This window comes from Planococcus citri, chromosome 5 (assembly GCF_950023065.1).
Source record: "Planococcus citri chromosome 5, ihPlaCitr1.1, whole genome shotgun sequence".
Classification (NCBI taxonomy): Eukaryota; Metazoa; Arthropoda; class Insecta; order Hemiptera; family Pseudococcidae; genus Planococcus; species Planococcus citri.
The window spans coordinates 15018123-15045867 of NC_088681.1; the positions used below are offsets into that span (position 1 = coordinate 15018123).

The 27745-nt window shown below is 36.3% G+C and overlaps 1 protein-coding gene across 4 annotated transcripts in view; it reads right to left on the minus strand.

Moving 5' to 3' along the window:
* LOC135848818 (zinc finger protein basonuclin-2-like) overlaps window positions 1–27745 on the minus strand; it is a 212504-nt gene that overhangs the window by 88814 nt on the left and 95945 nt on the right. For all 4 annotated transcript variants that reach the window (XM_065368850.1, XM_065368849.1, XM_065368848.1 and 1 more), the window contains exon 4: window positions 2920–3022. In XM_065368850.1, coding sequence (XP_065224922.1) covers window positions 2920–3022 — 103 coding nt within the window. The remainder of the gene's footprint in view (window positions 1–2919; window positions 3023–27745) is intronic.

Genomic DNA, 27745 nt, shown 5'->3' on the forward strand with positions numbered 1-27745 from the left:
TGCGCTGCGACTGAGAGACTTTTTATTCTGTGTCACAATTGTCACACGAACTCATTTCACACGGAAATGTTTTCCATAATGATGATATTTTCTTCGAATACCGACCGACCTACCTACCAATTTATCAGTAATTGAGTTGTCTATGCTGATGAGACATAGGTTTACAACTTGGCAGCAGTTGGATAAGGTATGTCATATTTTTAGAGGTTAACCAAAGAGTCAATTTTGCCCAAGTATTTACTTTTTTATTTTTTTCCAAATGGCTACAGTGCATTTTAAGAAGCTCTGCCTTTTGCTATAATTGTCCCAAGTTTCGTTTTCATCTACCAAAAATAGCAAAAAATCTTATAATTTGTCAAAATTTCCAAAATAGTCTCGTATCTAGCTAAATATTGTCGTTTTCTTGCCAAAAAAAAATTCACAAAATGTTGAATTTTTTTGCCAATTATTGCCAAAAGTTTTTCCTTGTATTAAAATTGTAAAGTCTTGTTTCATTTTGCAAAAAAATTTGATTTCTTGTCAGAAATTGTAAAAAATCTCACTTCAATATTGTTGTCAAAAATTGTCAAAAAGTCTGGCTTTTTTATCAAAAAGTTTCAAAATAGTTCGATTTTCGATTTTTCAAAATTACGAGTATACTGTAGAACATTTCAATTTGTAATGTTCTGTTTTTTATTTTTTTGTAATTTTAAATCACACTTCAAATTGTTGCCAAAAATTGTCAAAAAGTTTCAAAATAGTTCAATTTTCCAAAATTATACTGTAAAACATTTCAATTTTCAATTTGTGATGTTTTTTTTTTGTAATTTTAATTCTCACTTTCAGTTGTCAAAAATTGTCATAAGTTTCAAAATAGTTCAATTTTTCAAAATTATGATGTAGAACATTTTAGTTTGTAATGTTCTGTTTTTTTTTTTTGCAATTATTTTAAATCTCACTTGAATTGTTGCCAAAAATTGTCAAGAAGATTCACTTTATGCTTCTGATGCATCTGAGTGTCAACACGTGGTTCTGACAAGTTCAAAACTTCAGATGTGGTTACATGGACAACGAGTTCATGTGAGATCAAACCTTTTACCAATCATAAATCGATTCCGTGAAATACTGAGAGGTGGCATACTGGATAACCGTTTTGAACTGCTATGATATTATTTATGATATGAACTTTTCCAATAAGACCCTGTACAAAATAAGGGCACCTGAATTGGACGTTCATAATGTTGAAGTTTCTGACGACCCAGAATCAACAGAGTCTGAGCCATCTGAACTGCAACCGCAAGAATTTGAGAGGGGGATTGAACCCCTGGAAGTCAAATTTCTTGCTGAAAATATTCCTGAGCACCACAAACGTCTCAGAAATATTTCATCATATCAGCAGTCAGACACAACATGCAAAAAACTCATCGCAATTCTTGAAGAAAAAATTCCAGCAAATAATAAAAAGCAAAGAGATACTCAAAAGAATAAACTTTCAAAATTCGAGATATTTAAAAACACCAAAGGCAAAAAAATCCTTCTAAAGAAAAGAAAACGGTTCGAAAGTTCCATGCCTGCCCAATGAGCTTTTCTATGACACCATTGACTACCTACATTAGCGACAAAACTCGATGTAATATTTCGCAGAATATTTTACCACATCAATTCATTGGCAGATATTTGCGAAATTTGCAACGTATGCATAGTCTGCAAAGTCAACAAAAACTATGCAAATCACAAGACCATCGAGTACACACAAATCAAAGCGTATTCACTCTGAGATGTTTTATTGGTTGATTTGCTAGGACCTTTACCAGCTATGAAACATGACCCACAATATCTTTTAGTTGTAAAAGATGTTTTTACTAACCAAACGTGGCTACAAACACTCTTCAATATCAAGAAAAAGTCAGTTTGTCAACAAATGGCTACGGTGATTTGCTCAAAAAGTTTCAAAATAGTTCAATTTTTCGAAATTATATTGTAGAACATTTCAATTTGTAATGTTCTGTTGTTTTTTTTTCTGTACATAATTATTTTCTTCATTAAAATGTTTTGCTCTTGTTTTGTCACTTTTTTGAGCTAAACATTATTTTTTTCTGAATAAATTGAGGACGAGATCTGGATTTCATGAAAAACTTTAAAATGGTCCTTGAAATTTTTTTTTCAATTTTTAAAATTTTCAAAAATTTGTCAAAAATTTAAAAATGACTTTGAGCTCTTGAAATTTTGAGTACAGGAGTTTTAGGACATGTTCTTTCAATTCAGTTTGGTTTCGTTCGCTTCAAAGAGTGTGAGTTCAAAAGATTCTCTTGTGAGAAGAAATAATGAATAATTTCGCCCCAACTGGAGTGATTTGGAAGGAGTTCAGTTGTGCTGCATTTACTTTTTTTTTTTTTTAAGAATAATAATTAATTTTAATTTAGAATTTTTGATAAATTGTAATTTTTGGATTACTAAAATTCATCCTAAAACCACATCCCCATATTACCTATACCATCATATCCCATCAACCCCGCATTCACAAGGGGTGAAAAATTGCAGCAAACGAGAGGAAAGAAGGGAAAAAACGTGTCAGAGCAATGAGCTGGAACCCACGGTATCGATGAAGCGACTGCTGGTCAGACTATATCAGCGGTATGTGTATTATATATATTGGCCTTATGAATAAATTTACATTAATTTGTCATTTCTATTGGCACTTAGGGGTAACGGACCGTATAGGTCATTTATATTTCATGGAAAAACGATATAACGAGAAACAGGGAACCGGAGTGGTGAAAAAAATGAAATAAAATAAGAATATTATAACTCGTGTTTTGAGCCAATAAAGCTACATAGTGAAAAAAAAAAGAAGGCCTTATGTGGTGTAGCTTGTTACATGCAAGTTTGCTAAATATAATGACGAGAAAAGAAAACACAAAAAGGTGTAAAAACACTTACCATGAGGAACCCATCCGTGCGAACAGCTTTCACAATATCGTATGTGCAATTTACCCGGAGTAAAACATTCGCAATTGCAGCCTGGTACAGTGCATCTGATAGCCTGTAACATGAAAAACAAAATACAGAGATATGATTAAAAAGGGTTGAAGATAATTTTTAATCCTGCGATAATTAAAACTGTAAATAAACTAGACATATGAGAAGACTTGAACGTAGCCTACAATATGCTTTTATATCGGTATATCGGTTTCGATATAGGCAATTGTAGCGAGTGGATAAGAAACCAATTTGAAAAACCTTGTTTTCTCCAATAAGGAAAAGGAGAAGAACGAAAAATAAGAAGCAGAACAGAAGAAAAAAAATGTATAAATCATGCAAAAGGGCGCCCCCACGCGAGTAAAATATAATAACGTCGGATGACATCATATAACTTGACACCCTTTTTACAAAGGGGTTGTTGTCAGTCTTTCCCCGGAGAGTCATTTTAATCTGTCAAAATTTCCTTAGCCGGTGCTTTTATCTTCTTTATAGTTTTTACTGTCTCGTTTCTCGTACTGCAGTCGTCGTCGTTGTCGTAATTTCGAGGTAAAGACGTTATACGTTTGCCAGTACAGGGTCGTTGTTGAGGTTCGTGATGCTGCTGAACTCTCTCCGCAAAACATAGGGCAGCATGGGCTGATAAATCATGTACGTGTTATGTGATGGACGTTACTACTGGTACCTTTTGTATAGACGATTGCTCGTGCTCGGTTTTGTAAAATGTTTCTCTGAGGACGACTTATGGGTGGGATTTCAATTACAATGTTGGATAAATTATACGAGGAGGATTACTGGAGGTGATGGACGATAGAGGGGGGGAGAGGTGTTTTGGTAGTTTTGTCGATTGAAATGAGGATAGGATTGGTTTGGAGGTGTATTTGTAGTGTTTTGAGATGATGTTATGATAAGTAATGGATTGGTGAGGTTCTTTTGTCTTCTCCTCTATTCCTCTCCTATCGTGTTCTGATGTTTCGAAATACATATCAATCGTGAATTACTTTTTAAAGAGGACTCGATTAGTTAATGATTCTGTTCTCTAAATTTTTTGAAGTACATAGGTAACTAAAAACAGGAAAAAAATGATAGGTCGGGAGAAAGCATCAAGGCAAACGAGGCGATTGCTCTGGTTAGCTGTAGGTAGGCTTGACTCTTTTTGGAAAAAATTGTGAAGTTTTCTTTTTTTTTTTAATTTTTGAAAGAAACATTCGCGAATGAATTGATCAATTCCTCAATTTATGAATCAATTCGTTCACGAATAATTCATCAATAATCAAGTAAATAAATCGATTCGTTCGCGAACGAGACACTTATTATGCGAATCACTTCGTTCTCGAATGATTCGCCAAAAATCAAGTGAATGAATGGATTCGTTCGCGAACGAGTCACTTATACGAATCACTTCGTTCGCGAATGACTCATCGAAAATTATTTAATTCATTCGCGAATGATTCACTAAAAATTATTCAATTCGTTCGTGAATGATTCAATAAAAAATTCAATTCGTTCGCGAATGATTTACCAAAAATCAAGTAAATGGATCGATTCGTTCGCGAACGAGTCACTTGTACAAATCAATTTGTTCGCGAATGATTCATCAAAAATTAAATAAATGAATCGATTCGTTCGCGAATGATTCACCAAAAATCAAGCAAATGGATCGATTCGTTCGCGAACGAGTCACTTGTATAAATCAATTCGTTCGCGAATGATTCACCAAAAATCAAGCAAATGGATCGACTCGTTCGCGAACGAGTCACTTGTACAAATCAATTCGTTCGCGAATGATTCACCAAAAATCAAATAAATGAATCGATTCGTTCGCGAATGATTCACCAAAAATTATTCAATTCGTTCGCGAATGATTCACCAAAAATTATTCAATTTGTTCATGAATGATTCACTAAAAAATTCAATTCGTTCGCGAATGATTCACCAAAAATTATTCAATTCGTTCGCGAATGATTCACCAAAAATTATTCAATTCGTTCGTGAATGATTCACTAAAAAATTCAATTCGTTCGCGAATGATTCGCCAACTAATAATCAATTCGTTCGCGAGTGATTCACCTAGAGATCAATCAATTTGTTCAATCGCCAATCAGGTGTTTTTTTCATCTATAATTAAAAATACTAAAAAAATTGACGAATTGAACCCCCTGAATCCGTTACCAACACTTATAAAACCTCAACCAGTCCAAGTCTAGCAGCATATTCGCGTACCATCTCAGCAAAAGTACCCCAGGCAACCACGAACCTACCAATACCACGATCAAATTTCAAACTTTGCACGATTCCATGAAAAATGTGCCAAAAACCGTCAAAATCAATTCCATATATGCCACACTACGAACACGTCTGTCTCCACAAATTCTATCAAAACGTTAAAAATTCAACTCGCGATCATCTTTAGTATACCTTTTACACGGCGGTAAATCTGAAAAACAATACTCGAAAATCGTCGAATCTTTAACCATTAACTTCGTAGATATAAAAATTTCCATATTTTTGATTAATTACGCCTCGACTCGAATATATCTCTAGCCTGTCATCGAATACCTGCGTACCTATAGATTCGAAAGGGGGAAAAAAATAATAATAATAAAACGCGAGAATATAAAATAAAAAACACACGGAACCGGTTAAACATTCTAATTCTTCGGTCCCATTCATAAAAATGGCCCGTATGGCGAGAGCTATAGTGACGGGCGTGCGCGTGCTCATCGTGTATGTGTGCCAATTCATTCAACATTTCACACACGTACTTATACATATGTGAAGAACTATCTCTCTATGTATCTTGTACCTTGTATCTTGTTCGCCGCTGCAGCGAATCAAACGATTAATTCGTAATATTTACGACTATTCTACTGATAGAGCCCACCTCGTCGTCGTCGTTGCTCGTACGTATACGATAGGTATATAAGGGTCTTCTTCATCTTGGAAAAACTAACAACCAAAATGCATACTTATCGCATATAAGAAGAATATACGAGAGAAAGACAGATAGAAAAAAAAAGGGGAAAAAGCTCGCTGACGCGAAAAAAAGCAGCGTGAAAATAACACGTTGGTCGGCCAGCACAGCTATAATACAAGTATAGCGCCGGAAGGTGCTGGTGAAACATTTGAGGTCAGCGAGACGATCAAATGTGTCCTTTGAGAGAACTCTTAACAAGGGTGTAGACCTTTCGATTTGCATGGCAGTTAGTAGACCTGAGTCCAATTTGAATATGACAAGATTTAAACATAGTAGGAGGTAACGTTATTACGTAATATAGCGCCCTTGTGTATTGCTTCGCTCGTTCCTGACTACCCAGTGGTCTTTGCTGGTGGTGTTTCTTTTGAATCTTCGCTCATATTTTGGATCCTTTAATACCTCTACCAACCTATATTCTGGCATAAATGGTTGGAAAAAAGATGCAATGAGGGGGTGAGGGGGAAGAGGGTGGACGAATCTTTCTCTCGAAGTACGTATATAAGATGCATTTTTTTTCTTCCTCTATGAGCAATTTTTTTTTTACTTCAAGAGCATGATGCAGAAAATTTCTCCACCAATTGGAAAAAATATCGAATACAAGGTCTATTTATGAGAAAAATCAACATATCGTTATTTATCGACGAAGAGGAGTACTTCTAATTTTGTCAGCATCGAGATACGTATAGGAACGAAGGCAATAATTAATATAATTGCGGTCATTTTTCTATAGTTTTTGTGTTCGGTTTTTATGGCACAAAAATCGTGACGTTCGCTAATAATGTCTCCTTTCGTAGTCATAAATGCAGAGAGTGTTGTTACAACCAGGTATTGAAAAACACAACACGCAATAAGTGTCGTCATCGGATTACAAAATCATAGACTGAATTCGATCGCACCTCAACTTGGTCTTGTATAAACGTAAAATGGTTTAAATGATCAAGAACTGAGAGACAGTTTGCCTAGAGGAGGGTGGAAGGGGTTAGATTAGGAAAATCATATCACATTCGTATGAGACACCTCTGAAAACACACAATCAATACACTTATCCCATCACTTGGTCACTTTTTTCAAAATTACCTAAATGGAAGGGGCATTGGGGGGTGTGGAAGCAGTCGAATCAAAAAAATAAGGTCATATTCGCGTTCAGCACCTTCAAAAACATACTATTCGATATGTCGCAAGAATTGAGTATTTTTTCATAATGTTGACCCCAATTTGTGGAGGGGAGGGTGGTGCTAAATGGATTTTCCAAAAATATACGATACTTCAATCTGCCATGAAAAGTCACCGATCTACAATTTTTTCAGAATATTTCAAACCATGGGGATTTTTTGGCAGTGTTGACAAAAGGGAGTTTTTTGTCATTTTTGCCTCCCCCCCCCCAAAATGATTTTTTTCACAATTTTGAAAGTTCTGCAGTTTTGGCAACGAAATGAAGAGATTTTCAGCGAATTTGAAGAAAAAGTGAATCAAAATCTATGTAGCACTTTCTCTCACAATTTCGCTAAAAAAATAAAACTCTTCTGCAATAATTTACACAACAATTGAAGGATCTTCTAGTAATTTTTGGAAAAAGGTACCTAAGGTGTTTTTTGCAATTTTGGAAGAAAAATAAGTTTTTTTTCAAGCTCAAGTAGGGCTTTTTTGCAATATAGACAAAGAAGTAAGACTTTCGAAACTGTATGGTAGAAAAATTGAACTTTTTTCCTTTAATTTCAAAAAATGCACCACTTTCATGAAAAAGCCAGACTAAAGCATAATAGCAGAGCACTAGGATGATTCTTATATTTTATACTTGGTGGAAATTTTGTTTTTCGATTTTTTTTCTGCCTCCCCCTCCCCTAAATGGTTGAGTAGTTCCATTTGATGAAAAAATTGAGCCTGTAAAGTTTCAACCTCCTAAGTGAAAAAAAATGATGCCAGATCCCCCTCCTCCCAATTTTTGAAAATGAAGCAAAATTTATCAATTTTTGTTTTTTTTTTCATTCTGCTTCCTCCCAATATTCTCCATTTTGAATCAAAACAGCTCCTGAATTTTTTTTATTCCTCTATGGTTAAGATGTGATATATATATTCACCTATTTCTAAGCAATTTTATAAAATGATGCATAAAGGCACATTAGGTAATTAATTACTCTACATTCTTATAGAATAACGTATATGATACACATAGTTATCACTATTTTCATGGTCCTTCTGGCCAGATAAAATTTGTAGCAATGTCTAAATCCGCTGAAATACACAGCAATTCTCCCAATGACAACGACAATGACGATGTTTTTTTCGATGATGAAATTTCAACCAATGATGATGGTACAAGTAGCTCCTCGACTTCGATTTCAACAAATACAAATAATCAAAATGTATTGAACATCTTACTCAGTGATCTTCGAAGGCTTGACATTGATTCAGTAATACCAATTCTGGAAATCATCGACGTGGAACTGAGCGATACACACGACTTAAAAATCAAATTCGATGATGTCGCCAGAAATTTATTAGCACGCTTTGGAGAAGACGATAACATTGAAAATATTTGATCCAACTTCAATGCATTATATCAAAATTTAAGAAATTTGTTAATTCAGAAAAAACATGACCATCTTCAAGACTTAAAATTACCAAAGCTCAATATACCGTTACCCAAATTTAATGGTGATAGTAAAGATTAGTTAAATTTCTGAAACGTCTATGTGAAGAACATCCATAATAATACCAAGATTCCGCCTGAGAGAAAACACAGTTATTTGTCAACCCTATAATTAAAACAAGAAGCACTCTAGTAGGATAAAAGTGAGGGATTGAACGGGTTCAAATTTAAAATTGTGGTGGTTGTTTTGGTTCAAAGGGGGAATATTGGGATTGAGTAGCATGAAAATCAAAAATTAAAAAATTTTGCTTTTTCATTTTTCAATTTTTTGGAAAAGAGGGGGGGGGGGGGGATCAAAATTTGGGAATTATTTTCTCACTTAATGGAACAATTGGGGGGGGGGGGGTTGCAAAAAATCTCCAACTTGAAAATAAGAGCCACTCACAGGGCATATAAGCTTTGATACCTTTGATCTAACAAGTAATTACTTAGAGGTACTTTACATTCTAATGCACCAAAAAGTGAAATACCATAATATATCCGCGCATTGCTCTTTTCACAAAGATACACAGCTCGTAATACACATATGTATACGATAATATACTCGCTCGTAGTAAGAGCAATAAGAGCCTAGTCATCGCATTGAATTGCATACAGTAGGTATATGTAGTGTACTATACAACTTCGCATCTTTCATATCACTATTATGTATACCGAGTGTCGAACAGAGTGTACTGTACCTACTCCAGAAACGAGAGAGAGAGAGAGAGACGGAGAGAAAAACAGCACAGACAAACATCTTCGAATAATACAAATTCTAGTACCTATATTTGGAAGCAGAGTGAGAAAGAAGGCGAATCTGCTTCTCCATCCAGCATCATTTCGCAGCTTCAACATGATTTTTACTATATTATGTATATAGATGTAGATTCTCTTTCGAGTGGCTTGGCTCACGTGAGGGGGGGTCGAGGGGGGCTCTGCTGACAACATTATACTACATACGTGTAGTACCTACCAGAAAAACCTCGTCCTCTTCTGTGCTTCGGTGTACGAATACAAGCCCTCCCTCATTGTCGAATATGCCTTTGCTCTCTGATGCAGGATGAGACGAGCAAAGGGAGACGAACGACGTCGATATCAAAACTTGAGAGGTTCCCATCAGCAGCGGCAACATTGTTGGTTCGCCGCCTCGCTGATGGAGTCTTCTCTCTCGGCATCGTCGTGCATGAATAACGTCAAAATGAAATGCGCCTTTTTATCTACTAATTAATGATCTCCACGCTACTATATTATTTTGTTTACTTTTTCACTTATCGAGCACAGACTGTATAATACGATACGTCGGTTGGTTGGTTGGGTCGTCTTTTTCTCTCTCTTCTTTTTTTTGGTATCCTTTCGTAAGCCGCAAGTTGTTGAGTTTTTTCTCCTTTCTAATTTTTTTTTTCGCGATGCACCGCCATTTTCCGGAATATAAAGAGACCCGAGATCGTTTTATGTCGAGGTTTTTTCAATTTCATCGTGTCCCCTTTTTTATACTCGTGTTCGGGCTTTTTCTTCTTTTTTTGACGAAATTGAATGATGCGAGGTTATCTCGCGAATGAAAAGAGAATGAGTAGGTGCAAAAAAAAACAGACGTCTCAATTAATAAAATGAGGGTAGAAAAAAGCTGCATTTTTCAGATAAATATATCACACTAATCAGAGTTTGGGACATCGTTTTGGGTGTCCCGAGAAGTGTTTGATGACTGATGAGCCTACACACATCGTGTAGAGGTGGGTGGATATAATGATACAGCACAGTATAAGATCCGAGCCACTCAACATACCAGACGTTGAGCAAGGTGTCACAAGTGGACATTCGAGTACTTGTGACGTGTGAAAAAGACGACGACGAGGACGATTCTCGAGTTTATTCGATCGAGTGTCGTCTCTCTCGTCGACGCGAGAAATAAAAGAAAAAGTGACAATCATCCCGACGACTTTTATAACGAGCATTGAAACTGCAGCAGGCGAAAAAGAAACAGAGACGTTTTATTGACATAAACGTGCTGTTGTCGTGGAGCATTCGAGTTTAATCGGTCCACTTATCGATTATCGCATTTTTATCTTACGTTACGTGTGTGTATTGTAGACCTACATGTGTATTGTGTATTATATGGCTAGAGCTACTCGATCTCCAAGATAAAGACAGACTTTTATAACCTTTTCACGCGTTGGTATTTCAATATTTATGTATTAAAGTCGTTAAGTCATTATTCTATTATTCGCGAGGAACACAGTACTACGTCATCATCCTTGGGTTATTACCAAGTATTGGCGATCCCTCCTCACTCCTGTGTGTGCCCTCGAGTGTACATCGATCCATGGTCAGGGTGCAGGGTGGAATTTGGAAACGAGATGTGCAGCGTGTGTGACTTATCAAATAGCATGATTAGCATCTTCGCCAAGAGGATCGAATATGTGACTGGATTTCAAATAATCGGTGGGTTTTTGAAGAGTATTACTCGATGGATTTTTTTCGTTTCGGTGGCTTGAGATGACTTGACGCGGGTGAAGAGGAGGAGACGGTGGCATGGTTCGAGTGATGGGATGAGATGGATAAGGGTTGTTGAAATTATGATATTTGGGTGATTCGAGAAACACTTAGGAAGATTGAGGAATTTGAAACATTTTTGGACAATGGTCAGTGTGCTCATTAGAGGAGATGTAAATCGACGATTGGTGTTGATGGGAGGGAGGGATCGGAGCAGTGATTTTTATACTCGATGATGTAGCAAATAAAAATAATCAGGCAACGAGACCGAACAACTGCCTCCCAATCATGTTGGCCAAATTTTAAAAAGCAGAATTCCCCACATTTTTTCGCCTAACATTAGAATTTGCAAATATGTGTCTACCTTTCCTTCGCCCTTTGCAAAAAAATAATGAGCGTTTGAAAAGTTAATTGCCAAATAATAATTTTGAAACTGTCTAAAAAATGTGTGCAGATGAAACAAAATGAAATAAGGGCACAGTTATTGAAAAATTAGATTTTGAAAGGTGGGCCATTCCACGTCAATTCGACCAAGAAGTGGTAAGGGGGGGGGGTCGCCGATTTTTTTGAAATTTTGCCTGTGGAAAGACTTTTCGAGGGGACGATCAAAATGGCGCAAATCGCAACCCTCTAGCCCTTATTCAAATGCTGCTAGGGGGTGTCAAAGTTTTTGGTCAACTTAAAATATCATCCATTTCAGAAGTAGATTACTCTATGATCGCGATACTTACCAAAATGGAACTTTATCCAATAATTAGAGGGTTTGAAAGGCTTTTCGGTGATATCATAAAAATCAGTGTTGCCACTTTTTTTCGTACGGGAGATGCCGGAGATGCACTAATCGATCGCAGCCACCCCACAAAACAAAGACATAAGTTGTAAATTAAAACTCAAACATTAATTACGAGGGGCAATCAATAAGTGCGTGCACTTTTGCTATAACTTTTGAACGGGCAGATATTTTTTGATGAAATTTGAAGAAAACATTCTTCAGACCTTTGAGAAGGTCTTGCGATAGTTGGTTTTGAATTTAGTTCCAGTGTTGATAAATTACAGCGTTATCCGTAAAGTGAGTTTTCAAAAATGCCGTCCACGAAGGAAATTTGTTCAAATATTCATTTCCTGTGGTTACAAGAAAAATCTGCCACCTAAATGAATAAAAAAATAATTAAAACCTATCCTGCTAATGTTATCTTGAAACAGATTGTGTTCAATCAGAGTAATTCTTCAGTAACAGTCGCGATTGTTCATTTGATGAAAGGTGCAGTGAAAAAACCAACTTTTTTGCTTCACTGCTGCATTTCTTATGAGCTAAGCTTTCACGACCATTACTGAACAAATTACTCCGATTGAACACAATCTGTTTTAAGATAGCATTAGCACGATACGTTTTAATTATTTTTTTATTCATTTAGGTGGCAGATTTTTCTTGTAACCACAGAAAATGAATATTTGAACAAATTTCCTTCTTGGACGGCATTTTTGAAAACTCACTTTACGGATAACGCTGTAATTTATCAACACCGGGACCAAATTCAAAACCAACTATCACAAGACCTTCTCAAAGGTCTGAAGAATGTTTTCTCCAAATTTCATCAAAAAATATCTGCCCGTTCAAAAGTTATAGCAAAAGTGCACGCACTTATTGATTGCCCCTCGTATCTTGGACGAAAACGAGTTGTTTTTTTTTCAAACCCAAACCGCCATTTCGACCCGCTGCCAGTGCCGCATCTCCTTCGGCAGTTGTTCGGAACAGGGAGAGAGCCAGTGGCAACGACAGCCACTGGCATCGCATGGGCACAAAAAAAAACACCTAGTATCGTATACTAGGTATCTGGTATACACATAGAAGTATAGCTTGATGGACATTAAAAAGTCCAGTGTAAATTTATAATCGTATTATACAAATATTTGTGCTGTACGTGTCCGTTGATTAATTACGTTTTGGTGCGCGTCTGAAAAAGAAAACAATGGCACATTAACCCTTTCGCGTGTAATGTGGACAGTAATAGACTTTTCGTTGTCTGACAAGCACTCGGGGCCGTCGCTCGCTGCTACTAATGCCGCATATGCAATATACTAGTACGATGACCAAAGTCAAATATTACATAGCGTATCCGCGCGTCAGTGTCCGCGTCCGCTCCTCGTATATACCTTCTTAATGAGTTCAAAACATTAAAAAAAAAAATGCATCCAGTCGATGTTGTTTTTCCCTCCGTAAGTCTCCTTCTCTGGGATATCTCATCTGTGTAATGTGTGTAGTATTTCTTTTAGCTGGATGCTACATTGACTGCTTTGGCTCATCGATACTTTTTTTACATGAGCCTACAACGTTTTTCAAGTGCCTGATATTTTTGAGCCAAAAAAGGACGAAACTCGATGCTGGAAGAAGCATGGGTGGATAAAGTTGTGAATTTCTTTGAATTCCACTTCTTGTACCCTTGTTTTTGGATCGAGATTCGAAAATTTTTCAATTTCAATCTCCAGATTTCATCAATCAGGATCACATCAGACGACTCCCCCTCTCCTCTCACCCATCCAATCAACCCTCCGCTGAAAATTAAAATTAAAACAAACCAACTTCGTTGGCTGCATGGCGTACTACTAGGAAGGTAGTCGAAGCTAAAAATTAAAACCCCTTTAAGCAAACTATAAACTTTTCAAGTCGAAAAGTCATCGAGTGAAGAAGCCGACGCGGTACTTAATCGTTGTCGGCCATATTATTACGTCTACCTATACTCTACACAAGGGTACCTCTACTTTTCTGTAAACGTTCGCCAGGCTTTTTCACTCTCTCTCTCTCTCACACTCTCTCCTAATTCGCACGCGGTCGGTATTTATAAAGCTCTCGAATCGGTTCGAGCAGCTTAATCCAGTGACATTCTCAAGTACTTATACCCTCGATCGTACGATGAGAGCAGAGCACCATGTTGTATACCTAGACCTAGTAATATAGTATAGTGGACTCGTGATGATGAAATTCCACAAACATTGTACAGAATTCTTGGTCGTCGTCCACAGCCAAGCAACGCCATCAATAGCACTTCTGTCGATACCGCCATCTTAAGCTGTTTCAATTGCTGCTCGCTTGGTATAATTAACGCGTTGATCATTCCTGTTACTACGATATGGTGCAATGATCCCGTAGTTCATTATTCATATTATATATGCACCCTCCAACTTCCAAAAAAATCTTAGAATGTCCAAAAATCGTAAATTTTTTTTGAAAAATGTCCTGCTTTTTCATTTTGAAATTTTGCGAGTCTTTTTGTTTTTGGCGAATTTATTTTAAAAATTCAAAATTGGTCATTTTTGGCAATATTTGCATTTTTTTTTGACAGATGTACGCTTATTCAGCAAAAATGTTGGAAATTGGTCCTGATATTAGTATTGACCCCCCCCCCCCCCCCCGAACCAAATTTCACCATTTTTGGCCATTCTGAAGGCTCTAGCGTGATTTTGGATTCCTCCAGAATTTGAAAATTTCTCTAGAAGGCGTGAAAATCAACTAAGGAAGCTAAAAATCGAGTTGTGGCTCATTCTCGACTAGTTCAAAGGGGTTATTAGGGTGGTTCAAGAATCACTTTTTTCAAATTCAATGCGATCACCCCCTAATGTTGTTCCTTTTGGTTAAAAAAAATACCTTTTAAAGCATTTTTCAAAAAAGTACAGGGTCATCCAAAAAAGACTTTACCATTTCAAACGCACGTACATAAGACAACAGTGCATTTTAGCGCCGATCTCTTGGCAGCACTGAATTCCTTGAAGAATTCCATTTTTAAAACACTCCCCACAAAGTCAGTTTGGTATAAACGTTCGGCTGCCAGAGCAATTTTTGTAAAAAAGTACATTTTTACACAAAAGCTCATTTTTATTATGTCATAACTTTTGAAAATCGAAAGCTTGGGTACTGAGCAAGAAAGTTTTATGAAAAATTTCAACTGTGCGCGTGGAAAGAAGCCAGAGAGACTAAAAATAAACACCCTCTCCATAAAATTCAACAAAAAATGAATTTTGGTGACGTGCTCAATAATCAGTTCAGTGCAGTAAAGTTGAACTGAAAAAAAAGTCGAGCACGACTTGCACGATTTGAAATTCGTGATGAAACAAGAGGAATATCGGTGATGTTCTGCGCAGCACATCATTCTATGAAGAAATTCATATTTTCCAAAGCATTCCCCAATCTACTACAATATATCACAGATATTCCTCTTGTTTCATCACAAATTTCAAATCGTGCAAGTTGTGCTCGACTTTTTTTTCAGTTCAACTTTACTGCACTGAACTGATTATTGAGCACGTCGCCAAAATTCATTTTTTGTTGAATTTTATGGAGAGGGTGTTTATTTTGAGTCTCTCTGGCTTCTTTCCACGCGGTCAAATGAACTTTTTCATAAAACTTTCTTGCTCAGTACCCAAGCTTTCGATTTTCAAAAGTTGTGATATGATAAGAATGAGCTTTTGTGTAAAAATGTACTTTTTTACAAAAATCGCTCTGGCAGCCGAACGTTTATACCAAACTGACTTTGTGGGGAGTGTTTTAAAAATGGAATTCTTCAAGGAATTCAGTGCTGCCAAGAGATCGGCGCTAAAATGCACTGTTGTCTTACATACGTGCGTTTGAAATGGTATAGATTTGTAACTCGGAGCGCGCGAGGCTGGCGTTCCTCCACGACGTACTCGTGGCGCGGAACCGTGTTCGCCCGGGCGAACTCGTTTTTCTTATCAACTCGAGTAAAATGTTCGTTGCATTGCGATTGGCGTACGATTTTAGTTTTCTGTTATGCTTCTGTTTAATTTTCTACATCACAGAAGTATTATTCAATAAATACCACGCAAAAGAATTTACAATTAACCCGGAAAAAAATCCTCACTGAGACGAAACAGTACTTTGGAAAAGCGGAAACAAGTACTTTGCAACGCACTGACACGGCACATTGCTGAAGAGTCTACGTCTAGAGCTTCTTTTATACCTATCTAGTGTGGTCTGTACCTAGACTGAGGACTGACTATATAGAATAGTATAAGGCAATTATAACGCATTACTGTATTACCAAGATAATTATATAGTTGTAAAACGACGCGTTATTAAACCGCTAATACACTTTTCTAATACAATATAAAATGTATGTGGACGATTATTATAGCGTCGTGCTAGCTCCTTTTCTATTTCCATTTTAGAGACTAGGTAGGTGGGTAGGTGGTGTGATCCAGTGACAGAAAAATAATTGCTGCCGTTCGTTTCTCATTTCGTAGTCATATTTTTTTTTTCAACAACAACCACGTTAATTATAGGTCTGTACAATGAGCGTCGAGAAACAGTCCAGAGGACCTATTAGCATGATGGACATTTTCAATCTGCGCCATCGTAAGTCCATTATAATATGGATTAAGAGACGTGAGAAGGCCATGCGGCAGGATTGCGACTGCTGGGTTCGATCGTGAGCATGTTCAACAGCAAAGCTAACTGCTTGCGATTTATACGTACGTATATCTAGTGGGGAAACATTGCCCTTTTTTTTTTACGTCTACCTAATCGGTCAGTCAGGCAATGCCAGGGCATCTGTGCTCGCTGTTGCTGGTTTATAGATTAGGGAGCTCAGTTTACCAGAGAGTAAGAGAGAGAAAAATGAGAAGACAACGACGACAACTATCTTATAAAGTTGCATCAATCTATCAAACTGTGATTTGCATATGAAGTATTTCCCGAGAGTGTGTAGTATGTGCTCTTCTCTCTCTCGGATACATTTACCAAGCAGGCAGGAAAGCTAAACGGTCGCTCGCTCTGTGAGATTGACGAGAGATGCAGATGGAGAAGAAAACAGCCCGGCAATATCCCAGCAATCCGACCCATAGCGAACGTGATCGCGCCGCCAGTTTATAAATAATGATTCGTTATCAATCTTCAAAAATGCGTCTCTTTTTAACCATACAGTACATCTTCCTGCCCCTTCGGCTATCCCCGGCGCCTATACTCTATATCGGGAAAAATATTGACACGTTTCAAAGTAACGAAATAAAAAATACATAGACGTGTACACATATCTGAATATCGTGTGGTATCTGCAGCAGTAGTAGTAGTAGTGAAGTGTATATGAAAGCATCTCAAATTTATGTAGAAAAAAAAATATCGTCGTGCTCCTTTCCATTCGGCGATATTCGTCCATAGGCAATACGCGGAGATGTAAAGATGGAGAAACCTAGCCATTTTTTATGGTTTTATACATAATTGAAGGAAATGTCGGAGGGACTTGGCGTTAAGATTTGGGTGCGACGTCGTTTATATGGTATGGGATGGCGGTTCCATGGCTCACAATGCGGTACATACCGACTCTGATGGAATGTTTCTCTCTATATATAATCCGTACTATGTCTATATGCTATAGTATAAGATTCATTCGGTTAAGACATTTTTCATTTTTATGACGCTGTCGTCAGATTTACAGTTTATTTTTATTTACTCTCGTATTATCTCTGTGTATACACATTCAGCAGCACCCTTCTCCTGTCCTACTATTTTGCATTTTTTTTTTCATCTTTATTTATTTATACCTTCAGCTCCTTCCACGCTTACTTTGTCTCTTTATTTTTCATTCTCACCCACGTCTTTTCATATTCTACATTTATTCATCGTTTGACTAAAAAAAGAGGGACCCGCAGATTAATTTGAATGGAGTGAAAATGCTCAACATTGAAGTCGCATGAAAATTTTGTTTTTTGTGCACATGGGACCTGCATTCTTGTCTCAAAAGTGCATGCACTTGGAAGCAATTGCTACATGCTAAAAAATGTAGCAGATCCAACTGATGAACAAATTGTAAACATTAGGCAGATGACATTTTATCTGAATAAAAACCAGTTAGAAGAATTGAAAAATGATCTCAAACAAAAGTTGAAATTCGATAAAGGAGATCTAGTCCAAAAAATCAAGGATTATTCAAAACAAAAAAAGATCCAATGTGCGGAGGAGTTCGAAGAGGAAGAAGACGATGACGACGACGAGGTCAATGACCCCAATAACCCAGAGTATGTACCGTGACAGCATTGAAAACAGCCAGAGAAAATTTTGTGGTCATTGACCAAGGCAGAAGCAAAAAAATCCACTCTAGGTACGGGACGAAAGACCCGATAAAAGAACGACCTGTGATGAAAGAGAAATCTGCTTTTTTACTTTTAAAACACAAATTTTCAAAAACTTTTGCCCTCATTTTGCTCGGGTTTGTTTTCTTTTATTTTTCAAAATTGAAATTCCTAAAAAAAATGAACTTTCTGAAATGAAAAAATGAGCCTCTCGAAGTATAAATTTTCATGAGCTTTCACCCTCTTTTATGTTTGTTCTCTGTTATTTTTCAAAATTAACATTGTAAAAAATAACTTCCAAATTTTGACATTTTAAAAGCCAAAAAAAGTTTTTGTCTTTGTTTTGCTAGGGCCTGTCTCTTTTTTTTCAAAATCAACTTCCTATAAAAAAAACATCATTTTTAGACTGCTTGAAATTAAATTTTCAAAAACTTCCTCCCTTGATTTGTTCGAGCTAATTTGTTTCTTGTTTTGAAATTCAAAAATTCACATTTAGTATTAGGCCCTTAAAAATCCAAAACAGAAATTGAAATTTTTTTATGAGTCATGTGAACATAATATTATTTGTTAAAATTGATATTTTTTCCCTATGTCAGTCGGAAAGTTTTCAGTCGAACCCCCCTCCCCCTTTCCTTCTCCCTCTCAAAAACCTTCTACATATTAGTTTCGTCACTAGAAAATGGCGCCCAATTATATTCGCCCTGGGCTCGCATTGGCTCTCGTAGACCCTGAATTGGAAATGACACTTTACCAATTTCTGGAAGGAAAATGAAAACCAGCTATAGATAGATAAATCAACACAATGAATCATTAAAATTTGATGAGAATTTCCAACTGATTAAAATGCTTGAAAATGCCAACCAAAGACTTGAGTGAAAATTTTCAAAAAAAAATTGAAGAATTGACATCAAAATACAGCAAATTATATCATTTTAACAACTTGAGTGAAATTTTACAAAAAATTGGCAAATTTCATGACTGTAACGGTTACTATCTGAAAATTGTTCAAAAAATTTTTTAAATTTTCAAATTTTAAGATTTTGAGAAAATTATAAAAAATTATACAAAAGTAGGTATTGAAGAAAGTTGAAAAATAAAAGTCAATTCAAAAAATTCAACAAATGTTGAATCAGAAAAATCTATATGCATTTGAATTTTTTTAAATTCCACAGAAAAAAAATTGGCCTTTAAAAAAAAAAATTCATGATGTTTTACTTCTTGAATTATTCAATTTTTGAAAACTTATGCCCTCGCTTCGTTTGGGCTAATTTGCTTTCTTGTATCGATATCAAATTGAAATTTCTAAAAAACTGTCATTCAGACTCAAAATCGATTTTTTACTTCTCGAAACACGACTCTTCAAAAGCTTTTATCATCTTTTCGCTCGAACCGGTTCAATTTTCTGTTTTAGAATTGAAATTTCTAAGGAAGAAAAACACAATTGAAGTTTTAAAATTCTAAAGCCAAAAAAATGTAGGAAACTTCTTCATAAAAACACAGAAAACACAGTTTTTTTTTTACTTCTCGAAATAAGAATTTTCAAAATGTTTTGCCCTCGCTTTCTGTTTCAAAATTTCAATTTCTAAAAAAAAATCGAATTCCAAAATTTTGAAGCTAAAAAAATATCAGACTAAAATTCTCAGATGAAAACCCAGTTGACCAAATGCTAGCAAATTTAACGCTAGCACGAGGCTAGCATTTTGCTAGCGCAGGAAAAGTTTGATTATCAGGAAAATTATTTTTACTAATTAACTTTTAAAAATACTAGGAGGTGTTTTCAATCAGGTCAAGGTAGTTCTCCAATATCCAAAAATAGGCAACTGACCTCCTACGCTAGCTCACCGCTAGCATAGCGCTAGTGAGGTGTGCCAGAGTAAGTAGAGTGATAGCACTCTTCTTACTATCATACAAAATACTACCTTGAGCTTATATTCAGATTGACTACATACTTTATCTAAGAGTAGCAAAGTATACCATGAGAGAGAACAACGCTAGCAATTTGCTAGCATTAAGCTAGCGCTTGGGTTAGAAGGCTCTTTATTGAAAAATAAAGTTTTTTTTTTTAAATTAAAAAATTGCCAAAATTTAAAATTTGAAAATGAAATATCAAACAAACTAAAAATAAGAAATTTCAAAAACATTTGAACAACATTTTTAATGAACAAACTATACATTATAAAAAATGAAATAATTACAAGAATGATTTTTCAATAATGGAATTTTCTTCAAAATTATTGTTCAAAGTTGAAAAGTAGCTAAAATGGAAAGGAAAAAAACCTACCTGTTAAAATGAAAAGCATTAACAAATTTGAAATTTTTTTTAAAATGAAAATAAAAAAATCATTGAGAAACGAAAAATTACGTAGGTATTTAGGTATCTGTTAAAAATATTTAAAAATTCCATTTAAAAAATGAAGAAATGGAAGTATTTTTCTGAAAAATGGGTGAAAGAGATTCACTGAAGTTTTTCTGTACTTGCATGAGTAGGCTATGAAGGAAATGCCAGTGAAAAACATGCTAGAAAAAAAATGCCACATACTTGCTCGCATTTTGCTAGAATCTAATTCCATACAGAAAGCTAGCTGAAAAGTGAGGGCAATCAGCTAGCGTTTTTCTATTGCTAGATTGCAAAGTAAAAGCTAGATGAGAGAGACTAGAGATCTGCTCGCATTTTGCTAGCATTAGATTGCTAGATAAATGTAAGCAGATAAATGCAAGCGTATTGCTAGTGTAGAAAAGCAAGCAATTATCCGCTAGTAAAACGCTAGCATTAAGCAAGCACAATTATTGTGATACAAATGCTAGCTGAAAAAAGCGAGAGAATTGCTAAAGAATTGTTAGAACATAATTTGCCAGAAAAAAAGTGCTAGCAAATTGCTAGCTTTTTGCGAAAGATTTAATGCTAGCTACAAAAAGCTAGAAAAATGCTAGCACTTTCCCAAAACGTGAGTAAAATGCTAGCAATCCGCTAGCACTTGGTCAACTGGGAAATATCGTTTTTTTTTTTTTTTTTAAATCTAGCTCGAAACACGAATTTTTAAAAACTTCTGTTCTCGCTTCCCTGAGGCTTGTTTGTTCGCTTTCCATATTAAAAATTTCAAAAAAAGTTGATCATTCAAATTTTAAATTTTGAATCCAAAAAAATGTAGGCTGAACTACTCACAAAAAAAGTAGTTCTTTTTTTTCAAAATACGAATTTTCAGACATTTTTGACATTTTTACCCTGGCTTTGCTGTGGTCAACTCGTTGCTCTTTTCTAAAATTAAAAACCAAAAATCTAAAAATATTTTACATTGTTCTCAAGTTCATGAAGCCAAAAAAAAACATAAAATTTTTATATGGGTGAAGTTGGAAATATTCGCCACAAGAGTAGGAATTTTTAGCGACCCCCCCCCCTCCTCCTCCAGAGAACCCTCTTCGGCTCGTCTCCGCAGATATATATCACAATTCCAAACCATTTTCACCGAAATGAAGGGACAAAACTTGGACAGAGAAGCTTACAAAACCGAAAATGAAAACAGGGACGAAGAAAACTAAAACTCGACTACACATAATATTATACATCGTAGTATAGTACAGCGGATTATTACGTATTTCACGCTTATCCGCCCACGAACGTCGAATCGTCGAGATGAATTCGCAATGATGTAATATAAAAGCACGACCATCATCGCGAGCACAACAACTACTATAGGTAGGATAGGGGAAGACCACCGATAGTATCGTGGATGGTGAAGGCCGAAAAGCACGATACGTACAGCGATGGTTACAGCAAAAAAAAAAAGGGGGCATTAGGGGCTCGTCGGTTTTCTAAATCACAACGGCGCTGCTCCAGCTCCGCCCGCTGCCAGAGCCGATGAAAGGGGCTAATGGATTAATGGTATGCGAAATGCTCTCTCGTTCGTTCACTCTTCTCTGTGCTTAGAAGCTCTCTACAGCACACGTTGTATTACTATATTATTATATCGTAGTGTGTATTTTGGGTACGCCGAGCAGAGCCGAGCATTATATTGACCTGTCAACTAGGCTAAAGGGGTACACAGCCTAAGTAGTAAGCATGTTAATAGCCTCCATCTCTTTTCTCTCGTCGTTGCTCGTCGTGCCATTTAAATACGCGTATATAACCCTTTCACCCCAATCTGTGCAGTATGGCTAAGTGGGTACAGGGTCGTCGTCGTAGTTGTTGTCGTCGTCATCATCATCATCGTTGTGTACAGCTGCTGCCTCCTTTTACCCCCTAGTTTTGGTTTGGGCTCAGTTTATCCGCCATATTTGCCATGTTGCTGTAATCCCTCGAACTTCGATGTGAAACTTGCTATATCTGATGGTGTATTTTTAAATTTTGAACTGACTTTCGTGCATTTGCAGTCTCTTTTTAGGAATTGTCGACTTGATCAATGATGAGTCAAAAAGGAAGGGTTGCTTTGACGAAATTTTCATCCCAATTTTTTGATTGAATGATGCCTGTATAATTTAATAGGGCTGCTTGAAAGTGCAGGGATTTTGGATTTTCTGAAAGGTTTGAGGTTGAAAGAACTGATTTATGCTCAGGTGGAAATTTGTTCAATTTTGCTCCGAATTTCGAACGAGAGCTGCGAGGATATCTGTGGAATTTGCAAACTCGAATTTTTCGAATTTATTCCAACTTTAATCAGATATTGATGCTGATGATTAATACACACGCGCGTCATATCACCTCAATTACAAATTAATTACACCAAAATATCGAAAATTATTCGGTCTAACGCGCGCGGCGCAAATATCCCATCTCTGTGTGTCTTATAGAGTTAGCCATACTCATATTTCAATATCCTTGATAGATTCTATAAATATTATTATATCGATGACGACATAAATATGTTCTCTCTCTCTGGCACAGACCACAACACAGTATTAGGCTCGTTCGCCGCGAACGTAGATGCGGTCAATTGCAGGTTACGTACACGTACATTTATACGAATACCATGCTTATAATATGTGTAGATTTACTCTCACAAACCTATACCTACTATACTCGTATAGTCGTATCACAATTTGACGCAGCACGTTGATAATTTTTAAATTACCTAGTCCGAGTTATATAAACTTCTAATTAACGGTCGATAATTATTTTAGATTAGCGTGTGGTTCCACATCCACCACACGTTTCCCTCCTCTTTACCCTGGCACCCTCCATTTCGCCGCCGAAACGCTTCCATACCCGTAATTACACGTCGTCTTATTCAAGGTTCCTACAGTATGCTGCACACTACTTAAACGTTTCGAGATTTTGTTTTTTCTACATAATAAGAGTGGTGGATTTCTTGGGCGACGACAAAATTGACGGACACGATTGATCGCTCGAGGCGATTTTTTTGGCGAATTTTTGATATGAGATAGCTGGTTGGTCGTAAGGAAATCATTGACGAAACGTGCGCTCGATTAGGTTGTCGAGGAAGTTCCAAGGAGCAAGGTGAAGGGGAGGATATTTCAAGGGCAGTGGAGAAAAAATGGAGGTTGGGCCATTATAAGCTCGTGTGAAAAAACTAAAAAGTATAGGTGGATTTCGATGATTAGATATTGTAAAGGTGTTTTGCGATAGCTTACAATTTTCTGCTGGTAAGATTCGTGGATGGGCATGTCACGAGAAGACAATGTTGACGATGTGATCTCATCCCTTTGACGGTATAAGAGCTTTTTTCGCACGAGGTGACCCACCTTGTCTCATTTGCATTCAATCCCAGGTGTTGTGGAAAATTTTTTAAAATTATGGAGAAATCGAAAGTCGCGTTGGAGGTTTCAGAATGACTCATAATTTTGAAAATCCGATTCGAGGGGGTGGTTTTAGACAAGACATGTCTATTCGTGCAAATTTCAATAAAATTTCCCACGAATAGAAGAATTTTGATTTTTTGAATTTTTTTCATGACTTATTCTGGTTAAAAAATTGCACTTGAAGCATACCTATGCCTGAAAATTGACTCAAATATATAGGCTACCTAAATAAACCCATTGGACTAGTTGAGAATGAACCATATTAAGAGCCGGTAGCACAATGCAGGTTTAAATTTTGGTTTAGCTGAACTTAGTTTAAATCTTGAACCAGCTTCAACTTCTGTAGCGTTGCACAACATTGGTTCAGGTTAAGATTAACTAATCCTTTGATTAACGCGTCATTCAACCAAATTTTGTTGCAATTATTGTTGGTTATGTCCGTGATATCACTGATATCAATGTTTTGGAGTGATTTTTGATTACATATTTTTAATGATTAGAAATATCTTACAACTGGAAACAAAGTTCTAATTTTTGAATAAATTAAATAAATATTCTAGAACGAACAGTTGACTAGATTCAATTTTTTTCCTGCAGAAAATTAATTTGTTTGAGGTAAAACGTCCAATTTTGAACAATAGTCATCAAATTTTTCAGTGTGGTGGTGATGTGATTCGAAATTTTACATTCAACAATATTATTCTTGTTTTTTGTCATTCAATGTAAGTAATTATACTTCGTCTTTTTTGAAAGTTGGTATTATCTGAAGTTATCGGTTTCCATTTGCAAAATAATCAGTAATCACACAACTTGAAACAACCAATGAACACGCGCCAATTTGTTAATCCTAGGTTAACCTCCATAAATTGGGGAGTTAAGTAAAACCTGGTTTAAGCTGTAAAACAAGTTTAATCGTCCATTGCGCTACACTGCATTTTAGTTAAACCAGAGTTAACCTACAACTCTGGTTTAAATCTGCATTGTGCTACTGGCCCTAAATAATCATTTTGACAAAATGTTAAAATCTGGGGAAATCGCAGAAAAGTCTGGCTCATGGAATGCTATTTTTGAATTTTCAACACATCATTTCAGAAAATTCATCAATTTTTTCCAAGTTCTTTAAGTCAGAAGTCCACTTTAGTAAATAAAAATTTAAGAAATTGGCCATATTTTTTTTCAAAGTTTTTTGACAGTCTTGCATAATGTCAGAAATTCATATTAATTTTTTCCAAGTTTTTAAAAGTCAGAGAGAACATTTTGAAATCAGATTAAAATCAACAAACTTCTTAAAAATTTTTCAAGAGTCTGATAGGTAACATTAAAATTTTAGAAATTGTTCCTTTCTTTTCAAAGTCTAGAAAAGTTTGGCTTGAAGTCATCAAGAATTTATCAAAAAAAAATTTGTTTCTAAACATCAAACAAAATATTGTAATGACCTCAATATTTTTTCAAAATTGATTGCACGTTTTTTCAGTTTTCAAGATTCAAGCAGAATTTCCATAGAAATATTTCAAAAATATGAGCCTAAGCCTCGCCGAGGGCACAGGTTGTTGTTGCTAGAGGTAGTTCTCTAGGTAGTAGTCCAGATCATCAAGAGGAGCCAGTCCCAAAGGACAGACAACACCAGGGGTATTCTGTGCATCCATGTTGTGCGGGGTGGTAACATGTTGCTGTTTGATGGACTTGGAATTGATAAACATGGAAAAAGCAGAATTCTCCAGTTGGGGGAATGATGGGGAGGAATGGAAAGCCGAAGGCCAAGCCTCTTCATAAATACAGATTACAAATAAGAATGCATAAGAGCTGTAGAACACCAACAACTCACTTGTTCCAGCCCCAGGGAAGCTCAAGAGCTTCAGAGTGAGAAGGTGAATAACAGCGCCTAAAAACTGGCAAATTTGGTTAAAGGAGTAAACCCCAACAGAAAATCATGGTGGAAGGCAACGGGAAACCACAACCACTCTGACCACAACTACCACAAACTATTGGCTGCAAAATGCCGGATAGTCTTGAAGACCCAGAAGAAGAGCCAAGAACGATACCAACAACTCATTAAAACACATGCAAAAGAAATTCCAATAAGAACTAGAATAACAAAAGGAAGACAAGTTGGAAGAAGAACAAGGTATCGAAGAAAAGTTACTATGACAACGATGGGCCTAAAGGGTCACAAAGACAGTATAGATCAGAGTTCAGCTGAATTTCATTTTAAACCTATCTTGTGCAGCGTTTCTTCGAGAACTGGAGAATCCATAAATCTGTCGATGGCTCAAGACCAGTTTGGAACAATTACCAGTCAACTCGGTAAGTCGAAAATGGAGTACAAACCAAATTCCAGCTTGTTATGCCAATTTCTTGAAATTTTGATTTTTTTTCGTAAGAAAAATGAACCAAATCAAATTTTTGTGTTGGTTAGGATACTTTACAACGACTTTTACGCAAATATTGCTAATATCGGCCATTTTATGTCAACCCCCCTTCTTTCCTCTCTCTCAGTAAAATTCTTAAGGGCGTTTATGAGTTTATGACGCGACAATCACCGCACTGTCTCTTCTAAAAATATGTTATGCGATAAAACAGGGGAAAAAATTCTCTCAAATCAACCAATCCACAGCATAGAGGTGATAGTCGTTAGTCGGTACTAACTGGCAGAGGGAATCGGCGTATAAATGTGCACAAGTCGACACGACTATATATATAAAGTGCGTGGTATGTATGTAATTGTGTATCTAAGTGTCGTTTTATATACTGGTACCTCTGCCTACACCTACCTGCCTATGTACACATAGTCGCAATCGCATTGTCGATAACAACGTGCCAGCGTGCGAAAGGGTTAATTTGTAATGTTCACGCTATTACACGGTTTAAACATACATATACGAGGTATATGTAAGCGTTCTGTATGTACCCTGCCCTCGCCCTTCGCCCTTTAGCGTCCTTCTATCGCTCGTAACCCTTTTCCTCCAGGGACAACTTTCAAAGATATTATCATTTAAGTAATAATAACGAATTGTGTGCCGATTGCGTGGTACTGTATACGTATTACCCTTTCGTTTGCATGGGTTTTTTGTTGCCTAGCCTTTTAATATACGTGGTTTAATATGGTACATGATGGCAGAACATATATTACGAGCGATTATTAAAAGCTCGTCGTCGCTTTTCTCTATGTCTATGGTGTGTGGTGAATTTTATGAGCGGTGCTTTTCGTCACCTTTGTTAGCTTTGGGATGATTTATGTAGAATGAACGATGGCGCATTTTGATATCGTTTCTGGGTGATTTTTTTTTCAAATTTCAATTTTAGAGAAGGAGAGTCATTTTCATGATTTTATGAAACTATCTAGATCGTGTTTGGATTTCGAGTAGACATTATTTTGTCTGAATTTCGTAAAGATGAGTCAATTTTGACATAAAATGGAGTAATATCGAGGGCAGTGAGTTGAAAATCGATAATTATTTATATTATAGTATTTCCCATACCCCAATAAATTTATTGACAGGTGCCAAGATCTGCCATTTTTTCAAGACTACAATCCGCAATAAAAATAATTTCCTGGTAAACTGGCGAACTCATCAGCTCGAAATGTCATCGAACCTACGATTCCCGATGTTCTCGATATGAAAGGTGAACGATCCTCGAACCTGACGGACTTTCCAACCCCTTACAATGTGAAATGATCGAGCAAAAGGGAGTGTAAGCTATAACGTCAGCGTCACCTTCTCTCTAAGCTAGAATTTCTTACAAAGCTGTGAAAAATTCTACTCATTGTTGAGTATAATAGAAAGTTGAATGGTGTCACAGGGTACCATGGTACTTATAACCGGGTGACATAGCTGAGGCTATTCGTCGTATAC